We start from the raw sequence: 12266 nt of genomic DNA on the forward strand, positions 1-12266 counted from the left end.
CTCTTTCTGATTTCTTTCTTATGCCATAAACATATTCAATCTAAACTTATGTTCCGTATGATTTTAACATGAAAATTTTAATTATATTACAATTATTGACAAAGACGGAGCTACTCTAAGTATTTAGTTAGTTTTCCTCTTGATATAGTCAATGTATTCATAGAAATTAATTTAAAAATATAATATTAGGAAAAACGTATAAAAGATTGTTAATGTAATGAGAGCATTCTCACGTATTAAATTCAGGCAGAGCGAAATTTTTCATAGTACATTTTGTTAGGATCTAAATCATATTAGTATGAAACAAGTTAAAGAAGAGAGAACCTTATCTTCTTCCATTATCTTAGTATGAACGAACCGGTGACTCATAAGGCAGTTAACAGATCGAATCGGTCGCTCATAGGACAGTAAACAGTTCCTGTCGCTAATAGGACTGTCGAAAGTGGGAAGACACCGAAATAATAACTTTACTCTGACCAATTAGTGACATGTTCTGACATTCTCCATTTCAGATTCCATTGATATCGAGTCAGCAAGTAATTCTGATTTTGATATACTGAGCTCAATTCTCTTACCAAATTATTTAGTTCATATTGTACGTATGACTAAGTTGGGACTTGGGAGTTATAGCTTCACTGCTTTGTGGTTTCTCCTATAATTTTTCAGACAGGTCAGGCTAGGGTTTTCATACAGTGTATCTAAATTTGAAATCAGACATATAGGTATAGTTCTCTGGTGCCTTTCTTAGAAGAAAATCAATTCCATGTGAAACTGGTTTAATAGAGGAAGACACGTTTTGATACTGACAAGTCCAGTAATTGAAGGAGTAAATCAAAATAACTGTGTGTGGAGTGGTAGCGGGGCTTCTTTCAAAATTAACAGCACATTTAGTGCCCTTAAGACAATATTGAAGGTGTAAGTGTCTGCCTCCCAACAAATATGAGATGGTCAACTGTATCTTGATTGCCCAAACTGCAGTAAAATACAGGTCGTATGACTTACAGGTCAAAAGTGTCAGTTTGTTCCTATAATTTGCAACAGTATTCGCCACAAATATAACAAAATGGTCAGGACTTAATTGTGTCATTAGAAATTTAAAACAAAATATTAGATCCAATACTGTATTTTCTGCCTGTTTACAATGTCATTCCTTGCCCGCTGTTTATGTTCAGTAGATCTCTGTAACGGATATTCTTCTGTTTCTTATACTTACATGGAATACTTCTCAAATTGTAAAATAGGATTAAACAAGCTGAAAGGCGAATTAGCTACATTTCTTTATAATATCACAAAGTTGCAACTGCTAACAACTATGTATGACACAATTATGAGGCAATAATGAATTGATGATCGCAAATCCAGAGAATGGGAAGATTTGTAGATAAATCAAATGTTTTCACATCTTCATAAAGTACCGGTACCTTGGATAAACTTTGATAGCATAGTATATACTACACAGGATAGTAACAAGTGTAATTTCCAATCTCATAAATAATGCAGTGTTGCCAACTTGGTAGAAACTTGCTTGTTTTCAAATTGCGATCTGCTACTTTATTATGTATTCAGAATGTCTGCATAATAGCCAAAAAATACGCATATCACACGAAGCATATTTCAAACTTTGAGAGAAGCACGAAAACAGTACCTTCACTGGTTGGTCATAGTTGCAAAATACATTTTAAAAAAAGTTATTCATCTTGATCTTCATGAAAGTAGTTCCGAAGATCACCCTAACTTACGAACTTTTATGAGCTGAATAAAAAACATTGTTGTAAATACAATTATTTCTCAGTAATTTTCTAAATAATTATTCCAAATCGAATATTCCAAACTAACACTATATATTCAAAATATCATGATACTGTAACAGTACATGGTGTAGCATTAGTTTCAAATATTCAATTTATAATAATTATTTAAAAAAAAACTACTGCTAGTTTTGTATTTGTCAAGTTAGCTCATACTTAGGTCTTTTTTTTTTTTTTTTTTTTTTGAGTAAAGCTAGGATCATTTTCTTCGGAATTAATTTAATCAAGAGCAATAATCTTTCCTCATCTTTCCGTGTGCAAATTGGTGTGAAAATTGAAACTTATTTAACAGTTTGCTACTAAAAAAACTGATACGTACAGTTATGGACAAATTTTTATTTTACTTATTTTACTTAATGATACAGTAAAAGCTATAATAGGAAGTTAATTAGTATAGTATAATGAAAAAATATATAGGGTGATTCAGGAGGAATGTCACATAGTTTGTGAGGTGATTCCACATGTGAAAATAAACCCAAAAAATATCCTATGAATGTGTGTCCGATTTTCCATCGTTACGGAACTGGAGCGGGTTGAAGACTACACACTTCATGAATGATTATGATGACAAGCGTGAGTATTACTTCACGAAATGCTGTGGTGGACAGAATGATGATGGGACAGATTACTGATCCATTCTACAAGAGGTGTTCAAAAATCCCCCACCCATCTCAATGCACTTGTCAACGCGTTGGACGATGTGTTGTGTTGCACATCGAACATCAACTCGGCGGTGCCGGCAACAGCGTCGGTGATGCGAACAAGTTATTCAGGTGTGCCCACCTTCGTAGCGTACATATTCCCCTCTAACCATTCCCATAAACAGAAGTCTGATGAGGCTACGTCGGGTGATCTGGGAGGCCAGTTAATGGGTCCGCCACGGCCAATCCACCGTTGAGGAAAAGTGTTATTATATACTGGGACACTTGTCTTCTACAGTGAATCAGTGCCCCATCACGTTGCAAGTGCATTTCTGTCATTGCTCTAATATCACTCTTCCAAAAGTACGTTTAGGTCTTCTATCAGGAAATGTGCATATGTTGCGGCTGTTGGCAGGAACTCAAGTCCTATCATCAGGTCATCAATCATACCACACCAGACGTTCACTGAGAACCTAACTTGGAATCTTGTTTCTCTAATATCATGTGCGTTCTCCATCGCCCATGTATTAGAATTGCTAGTGTTCATGATACAATTGCGCGTAAATATAGTCTCATCTGTAAATATAGTGTATTGCACAATGTCTCTGCATAGCCAACCATTCACAAAATTGTTGTCTGTTTACTGTGTCACCTGGATGCAGATGTTGCACGGGCTGCACATGGAATGGGTACAAGCCGCAGAATGTAACGTATACCACACTCGCGTTTGTGGAATATCGAAAGGACAGCTCATGCGCCTTGTACTGATGGTCGGACTAATTGTACCATTGCAATAATGTCTTCAACTGACTGGACGGCCTCGCATTCTGATGTTAGTTGTACATTGGGTAGTGTTCCGGATTTCCTTAATGTTTGGAAAACCCTGGGAAATACCCTGGCACATGGGGTTCGTTCTTCAAGCACAGAAGGCTATTCTGCCACAGCCGCACGGGGATTGCCGTTACAGTAACCGTACACAAACATGTCTGCGTATTCTGCATGGGTGAACGTCATTCGGTATGTTGGTATTCACGGACACAATAAACTTGCTCAATTAAGCAACACTCAAGCACGACATGCACACGGCCTCACGACTACTCACTGATCCAACTCACGATTGCACACCAGGTAGGCTTGCAGCTGTTGCCTCTGTACGACGTCACAGTGTTGCCATCTGTTGGTGAACACCCACACCTCTTGTAGGATGGATTAGTCATCAATACCACCATTATTCTGCCTACCACAGCGCCTACACAGCATTTCGGTAAGTAATATTCACACTTGTCTTCATAATCATTTATGGATGTGTAATCTTCAGTAACGATCAAAAATCGGACACATGTTCATAGGACTTTTTCGGTTTATTTTTACATATAGAGTCACCTCACAAATTACGTATGTGACATTCCTCCTGAATCACCCTATATATATGATATCCATATCCTTGGAATGTAACCCAGAACAGATAGATTATGGGCTCGTTCAGACTAATATCTTAGAACAATAGACCATGCTAACCGACAACTCATCGACAATAGAGAATGCACCAGTAAGCAGCCAATGGATGCTATCTCCGAAGGAACACAAATAAGACACGATATAATACGAAAAAGACCCTTTTAATCCCTCCACAGGCTCCGCCTCCAAAACTGACTATAAAAGCGGACACCTCGAGGCAGATAACATCAGTTATCAACTGGTCACATCCTCACCAATTTCTCCAAGCTGCACTGGGCGGGAGAGACTCCTCTACCCTTACCTCTGAGCTGCATCAGGCAGGAGATATTACTCTATCTCTGAGCTGCATCGGGAAAGAGGTATCCTCACCCATCTCCGCGCTGCATCAGGTAGGAGATATTCCCCTACTCTGAGCTGCATCTTGCAAGATTTTCCTTTAGACCCAGTTGCAACAAATCCTAAGACTCCGAACTGCTATGGGCAGGAGGTCCAACTTGTTACTTACTTATCATCTAGTGTACAAATTGTATAAACTGTAGATTTAAAAGAAAAAACTGGTGAGGGGAAATCCCTTGTACCGTAACTCTACCAAAAATTACAATATTATGTAAAGATTTCATACTAAATATATTATTTACTTCTGATGATGACCATAATAATAATTATTATTATTATTGTATCGTTCATATAGTTATTAATATGATAAATATAGAAATAAAAAGTTCAATACCTTTAAAACATTTAGGATTTGTGAATCAATAAAATAACGAGTAGAGTCAATAGTTTGTTCATCAATGTATTTACTCTGATTATGTAGTAAATTAAATTCTTCTAATGTCCTTTGGAGCTGAGAGAGATATTCTCGTGGATCTGCCTATAATTGAAAGATATAATTTATAAAATTTACGATGCAAATTAATGTGAAAGAAAAAATCATTTTAGCCTTAACAAAATCACTAATTAAATACTTGTATATGTAGACGTAATTCATACCAGACAGTTTAGTATAGCAATCCATATTTTAAAGTAAGAATATCAACAATAGATACTCTGTTGTTGTTGGTCTAGTAGTCAGCTGTTCCTGTTGGTCTAGTAGCTACCGTGCGCCTTTGCCACACAGAATCCTGAGTTAATTGCCGATAGAAAAACCTTAAAATTTGAACGCAGTAGTTCGAATTTTTCCCAAAGAATGAATTCATGTCTCATATTGCCTCGGTACTGCAAAAGAAAGCTAATTTCGACAATCAAGTACGGAAGGTTATTTGCGCACATACCGGTAGTCCTCAAACAACCTTTTTCGTTTAGACGTAGGTGTTATCTGTTTTAATGACATCTATTAATCGCAGACTTTTTAGTCCAATCGTAACGTATTTAATATACAAAATGGGAATCGGCAATGTTCTTTAGATGATACTTAAGTATTGGTGGGAAAGACCAGGATTTCCTTTATAAGGCTATTCTACAACCTCATCTGGCTAAGCAGATAGAGAGTAGTATATAATATTTCAAGATTTAGTAGTGCGATAAATTCTTCAACGATGTTCACCGAAACATTAGCACAAGACCAGCTAGGTTACTTAATGGACCAAAATAGTGTGACATCACATCCGTCTCGTTGCCATGGTGATCGTAATATTATTTCCTAAACAACATGGCCTAAGAATCTAAGTACAAAGCGAAAACAGTGACGTGTTAACTTCTGAATTGGAACCATAAGAGTAAAAGAAACACTTGTATATGTTTTAAAATAATCAAATGATTAAAACTACGAAAACATAGAAAAACAAGCAATTAGGTAAATAATATATTAAAATATGTCAAGCGTTAAAAGTGAAATTTCCCCCCTGATATCGCAGATTTTGTGATTTATACATTTGGAGTTTACGTTAAGTGTCAAAATATACTTAACTTATTATTGGACATTAAATTTAAATGATCCTGAAATTTTTTTATTAAGTACTATCAGTATCACACATTGCATTCCAGACGTGTAGGTCTACAGAAATGTTTCAAACTTACGCTGAACTATTCATAATTGAATGTTTGCTTGTGTACTGTCAGTATATATTTTCAAAGTAAGTATTAAATATAAGGAAAGATCCGATGCATGTTAACCAATCAGAAATTGTTCCAGATTTAAAATTCTCAGAACGAATATGCAATTGAGCCAATTTTTCTCATGGATTATTTTGGTCTGATATGGAACCTTTTACGGGGATCAGGAGGTCAAAAAATAAAAACCAACCTAAGATATATATATATAATCTTGCATCAAAGAGATCGTCCTTGTAAGGTCACAGTCAAAGGGAAATGTCAGAAAAAAATTTAATTGATCGCACCTAAATAGACTGCCTATTCCGCAAACTTCAAGGAGACGATTGTCCCAAGTAGGGGGCTACCTACGTATAAAATATTCTACACACATTACGTACGACAGATAGTTGCAATATTTTTTATTAGCTTCTGTACTACTTTTTCTGTTCTATTCCCATCAGTCGTGACTAAATGTTCTATAACAACAACTACATTTAAAATGTATAAAAATGCAAAATAATGTGTTAACCGCTGTTTAATATCAATGAAACGAGGTAAGATTATTTTCATTATTATTCAAATGGCGTTGATTGCCACTAATGATCACGTGGTAAATGTTCGCTAAGAATTAGTAATGCTGAGAGAAACTTAATATAACATGTAATTTAGTTAATGGTTTTTGGGTGTGTACAGACTTTAAGGCAACTTTTTGGGTGCATATAGAACTTTGTCAATAAATAAACAAATAAATAAGAACAACAAATGCTATTATATGATCTTTAAATTGCATTATTTTAATACTATAATATAGGGTTATATTACATATATACACATATTAAATATATATACTAAAAAGAAATCAAAATTGTAACTAATCACCTACCTTACATCTTCGGTATTGGTTGTATGCGTTACTAAGATAAACTGGAGATCCTTTAACATAGCGCCAAAAATCTGTGCAAGCTATTAATCTTGGATCCTGTCGAAAGAATGATTTACGTCGTGGAATTGTTAATTTCAGAGCAAACCGAGAGCTGTTTCTACCATCTACATCCAAAAGAATATCAAAGAATGGAGCACTGGGGAAAGAATGGAGAAGTGGATTTTGTTAAAAATTAAATATTCTGTATTTTATAAGGGTAATGAAAGTGATTATATACTAAGTAAAAAGACACATTTATCTACTTGTTTCTTAACAAATTTGAGAAGATAAAATGAGTGTAGGAATGTTAGATATTATATTGCTTACACTCTCTGTATATACGGTATATATAAAATGTTATATACAAGGTGTTTCAAAACAACGCTGACAACGTTTGGAAGATGATTCGTGATACCAAAATAAGACAAAAAGTATAGAGCAACCTGGGTGCACAAATGCTTCCTTTTGGAGTTATAGTCTGCCAAAAATATGAAAAAATGAACTTTAAACGTCCATAGCTGCAAAACTATGGGACCTACCGTAGTCGGGTCAAGACTCCACTTAGGAACTAATATATATACGCTATTCAAAAAGACATGTTTCAGAATCCTAAGGTACTCACGCAACAATTTTTATAGAGGAAGTTTGGCTACGGGCATATAATTTTGAAGTACTCACCAACTACCTCTATAAAAATTGTTACGGAAGTGCCGCAGGATACTGAAACATGGATATTTGGATAGGGCATATACTAGTTTCTAAGTGAAGTCTTGACCCGACTACGGTAGGTTCCACACTTTTGGAGCTATGAACCTTTAAAGTTTTTTTTTTTCATATTTTCAACACAACTATAACTCCGAAAGGAGGCATTTGTGCACCCACCTTGGTTTATACTTTTTGTCTTATCTTGATGTCAGGAATCACCTCCGAAATGTCGGTGTTGTTTTGAAATACCCTGTATTATAGATACACACACATTTTCCGAGGGCCTCTGCCATAATAAATAATATAAACTATATCTATTCACTAAGAAATAGATTGTATAAGTCATTATTAATGTTATCAGACATTTATATTAATTTGGTTTTATAGAGTTAAAAGGAAATTAAAGAAGGAAGTTAATTTGTGAGCTTTATCGTGAATGACTTAGTATATATATATATTCTCAAATTAAAAGCTATTTTTTAGCGGTAAGGTAGAGACTTAGAAGTAACTCTATAATAAGAGTGACAGTTAATGTTACACTCCGCCTAAATAAGAACTGGCTGTCAATATACTCTAATAAAATCCGACGAATGACAACGATACGAATTTGTCTGCATTATCTGACTATCTAACTGTATGACTATCAGGAGTATTCTTTTTTCTTTTTTTTTTACATTAAAAAAAAATAAGATGCTGGCTGGAGACAAGAGAACATAATTCTTTGTGAGGAAGAGATTCGCAAACGCAGAGAATGTTCAAAATGTTTTACTGGATTCTGAAACTATTGAAGAAGAGTCTTTAATAGGTTCGTTTGGGCAATCTCAAACACTATACTATTTTTTTTCAATGAGGAAGGAATAACATTAGACTATGATGTACACAATGCTAGTACATGTAGCTTGCGACAAAAAAAATACTTAAGCAATAATAGCAAAATACTTGACACATTTCACGATTTTAGGGAATATTCTACTAAGAATTAAACACAATGCTCAGTATAAATATACAAGTTATCTTGATAGACTGATTGGTCATGGCTTATTGATTGTTTTGTAGCTAATTGTGTATTATAATTCTATCTCGTTAAGTAATTGAGCATTATAAATTGCTTTTCTTTTCGTGTTTGAATTATAGTATTATGTAAAACTTATTCAAAACTTACAACTTTCTTACAAAAGTTGAAGTAAAAATCACGTAAAAATATCTGCAAGTAACACATAAAGGATCAATTATCCTTCTATCCAATCCGGGACATATAGCATCATTCGTTACAACTGCTGTTGTATATACAATACTTTCTAATTTATGTTCAGACTATCAATATAATCATTATTTTGTGAGGTTTTAATAAGCTGAAAATTGAAAATAATCCTTCTGTTGTTGAAAGTGCATATGAAGATCGTTCTCCAAAACTAGAGCACATACAAAAAAGATTCATTAGATACTAATGTTCAGTAGAAGAAAAAAACGACGATTTTATCGCTTTTAACAATAAATCATTCTCATCATTATAGATATTCTGCCATCATTAGCAGATCACTATCTGCAACTGAGAAGCTTCCATGCCCCATGGTCTACCGTTAACTTCTTCGTCTTTATATACGATTTTTGTTTTGAGTTGAGTTGATTTTGAGTTTAACGTCCCGTTCAGCAGCGAGGCTATATGAGACGTGGACCTACTGATTAACGTGGAATCCGAACCACATGAGCTCCCGCAGGGAATCGAACCCGGGTCTCCCACTCCAAAGGCGCGTACGCTAACCGCTTAGTCACGAAGGAGCTCGATTTTTGTTTTGATATCGTCCATTATTTATAGCCTCCTTCGCCCCCTCCTTCTCTTTCCTGCTACCATACTGTCTACCATGTCTCTCATGATACAGTTCCTTTTAAGCCAATGTCTCAACTAGTTTCTCTTCTTCTTAATAATAATATTTAAAATTGTTCTTTTACCCCACCATTTCTAAAACTGTCTCATTCCTTTTACCGCTTGACCCAGCTGATTTTCTCCATTCTTCTTCATACCCACATTTCGAAAGCTTCCAGTCGTTCCAGTTTAACAATGAATAATGGAAAGTATTTTCAAACCTTAATTTGATGAAAAATAAGCGTGTGGTAAATCATGAAATACTAGTACAAACTGGAAAATACCGGGAAAACATCCCAGTACCTATTATCTTCAATATCTTTTATTAAATGTTGCCAAAATACAAGGAATGATACATGTTAACAATTTCAGTAGGTCTATTTTTTTTTAGATCGTAATATACAACAGAAATATAATCAATCGTGGAACGTTAAACTTAAGAAAAAAAAAGAAATATAATCTGATAAACATAACTTATAAAGTGTTTTATTAATGATAGTAGTATTTAATAAATTCTTAGTTTTGATTACTATTAAGCATTATACAAGGGATCGAATAAGTCTTACATGGACATCTGGAACAAATGTATCTCTAATTAGACAGATTGTAATAGGTACTTGTCTGAGTGCTTTCCTAATATTATAACTGAAGTATTATTATTATTATTACCTGTTGTACTTAAGCATTGTTGCATGTAACTGTGCCATATTGAAGTACTCGTCTTTCCAAGCAGAGAGGCTGTAAAATTGACCTACGTTGTTCACTATCTCCAATACTGGAAGATATTTTTAAAAATATAAAGAAGTCATGTCGATACATATTTGTGGAAATAACAGATAAGCAAAAAGAATAGAGTAGCATATAACCTTTGAATTTAACAAATTCATATAACTTTTCCTATAACAAATACTCTTGACAAACATAATTTTGATCCCTACTTTGTGGAAATCTAATAATTATCTTTGAAATAACGTAACGGTTGTATTTTAAACATCGATGTTCAAAAAGCAACATTATAAATTAACTTAAAGCAATCATACACATGCACACAAGGACAGGATGTCAAATGTCCTGTAGGAATTTACCACCCATCAAAAATTCTATGCGATTTTTAGTTGATTATTTTAACAATTTATTTTACATGGCTCAGCTCAAAAAAAACTCTATCTCCCCTCCTAGAGCTTGCGAATGCTTATGATACGAGGCCTATTTTAAATTAAGGACATTTTGAAATAAAACGAAAACACGCAAAGGAAAATTTAATTACCTCTGTGCCAGTTCATAAGTACAAATGCATCCCGCTGGTTCTCAAGGTAGTTTCCGTAGTTGTTAGGACACTTCTGTAGCGATAGATAAGCTTTTGTAGACTTTCATCAAAGAGAAACCCACCACCAGTTCAGATAGTCAATCTTTCACGGTCTATTTATCTTCACCGGCGTTGTTGAATCACTTCCCAGCGATGAATATTCTCAAGTCTAGGAGTACATAATTGATAATCGCCAGGGATGATTTCCGGACTGTACGGAGGGTAGTCCATCCACTCACAGCTAAACGAGTCAATGCACGAGAGTGAGAAGACAGCATCAGTTTCTTGTTGGAGGTCATCTGCATGAACTTCCATGTGACATGCCTTGAGCAAATGTACCCACTTACGTACCTTGTGTTTACAACTGACACCCTCACCATACACCTCACGTAAGTGGCGATAAATGTCTGCCGCTTTAACATTTTTGCCCTCCAAAATCTGATCACTGATCTATCCCACACTCGGAAGGACATTCAATCACCTATACCACTTCCATTATCTACCAAAAACCAAATTAGTTGTTTCATATCGTGCAAATGGCATCTGTTGATGTGTAAGACATGTCGGTAACTAACGCACATGCGTAAAATGTCAAACATGGAATATTACCTACGGGAGCGGAAAACGATCCATGATTAAAAAATAAGCCTCGTATATAAGATAGTTACCAATAAACTGAAACATGCACAAAATACATCCCACTTAGTTAATACAGTATTACGTCATTTTTAGGCTGCATAGTTTGCATTCGTTGTAAAATTGAGACACATAACTTATCGATTATTTACAGAGGAATACCTGGTTAATTTGGCGCTAGATCACCTTTACCTGTACTACACTTTTATATTCGTCACGAAACTGACTGAGATACATAACTCGTGGATTGTTTTCAGAGGAATACCTGGTTAATATGGCGCTGGTTTACATTTAAAGCAGCTCGTTTAAAGGAACTAATCTTACTGTTGTTGCAAGCCACTGAATGGATTTTAATAGTTTATGCTAAAATAATATTCAGTAAACATTGATGCGATTGAGAATCGTTTCCCCTAGTATTGGGAAATAAACTTATTGTTTGAATTCAATGACGCTATATACCACTTGTGCAAAGCTGATCAGAAAGTACGATTGAATCTTACAACCCTGTCCATCTGTCTACAAGAATACTACTGGATAAATTGAAGTGCAATGGAACTCACTAGATACTGAATATACACTAGATTGAGGGAATAAGGGGAAGACTTTTATTCATGATGCATGTTGTGGTGTTCTGCAGATGAGCTACTCATAGAACTGTAATCGGCTTAATTAAGATTTTGTAGACTTTGTAATTTTAATTTAATTGAATGACGATTTGTCCACAAATTTTTTTTTAAAAAATCAAGACGAGTACTCCGAAGTGCGAAGCTCCAGAGTTCGCCCTATGCAAAGGCCGACGCTGATGATTCCTGATAACTCAAATGTATTTTACGTTTTGTATTTTCAATATTGTTTATCATATATGTTTACTCTTTTTCATTGAGTATAAAAT

At 34.8% G+C, this 12266-nt stretch overlaps 1 protein-coding gene across 3 annotated transcripts in view; it reads right to left on the reverse strand.

Annotated features, from left to right (window-relative positions):
• The window catches only part of LOC145672635 (neprilysin-2-like), a 158082-nt gene that overhangs the window by 106114 nt on the left and 39702 nt on the right, over nt 1–12266 (reverse strand). For all 3 annotated transcript variants that reach the window (XM_081741808.1, XM_081741803.1, XM_081741797.1), the window contains exons 5-7: nt 10102–10207; nt 6825–7020; nt 4638–4781 (exon numbers count right to left, since the gene is read on the reverse strand). In XM_081741808.1, the coding sequence (XP_081597934.1) occupies nt 4638–4781; nt 6825–7020; nt 10102–10207 (446 nt within the window). The remainder of the gene's footprint in view (nt 1–4637; nt 4782–6824; nt 7021–10101; nt 10208–12266) is intronic.

The sequence above is a fragment of the Thermobia domestica genome, chromosome 2 (assembly GCF_964235325.1).
Source record: "Thermobia domestica chromosome 2, izTheDome1.hap1.1, whole genome shotgun sequence".
NCBI classification, from domain to species: Eukaryota; Metazoa; Arthropoda; class Insecta; order Zygentoma; family Lepismatidae; genus Thermobia; species Thermobia domestica.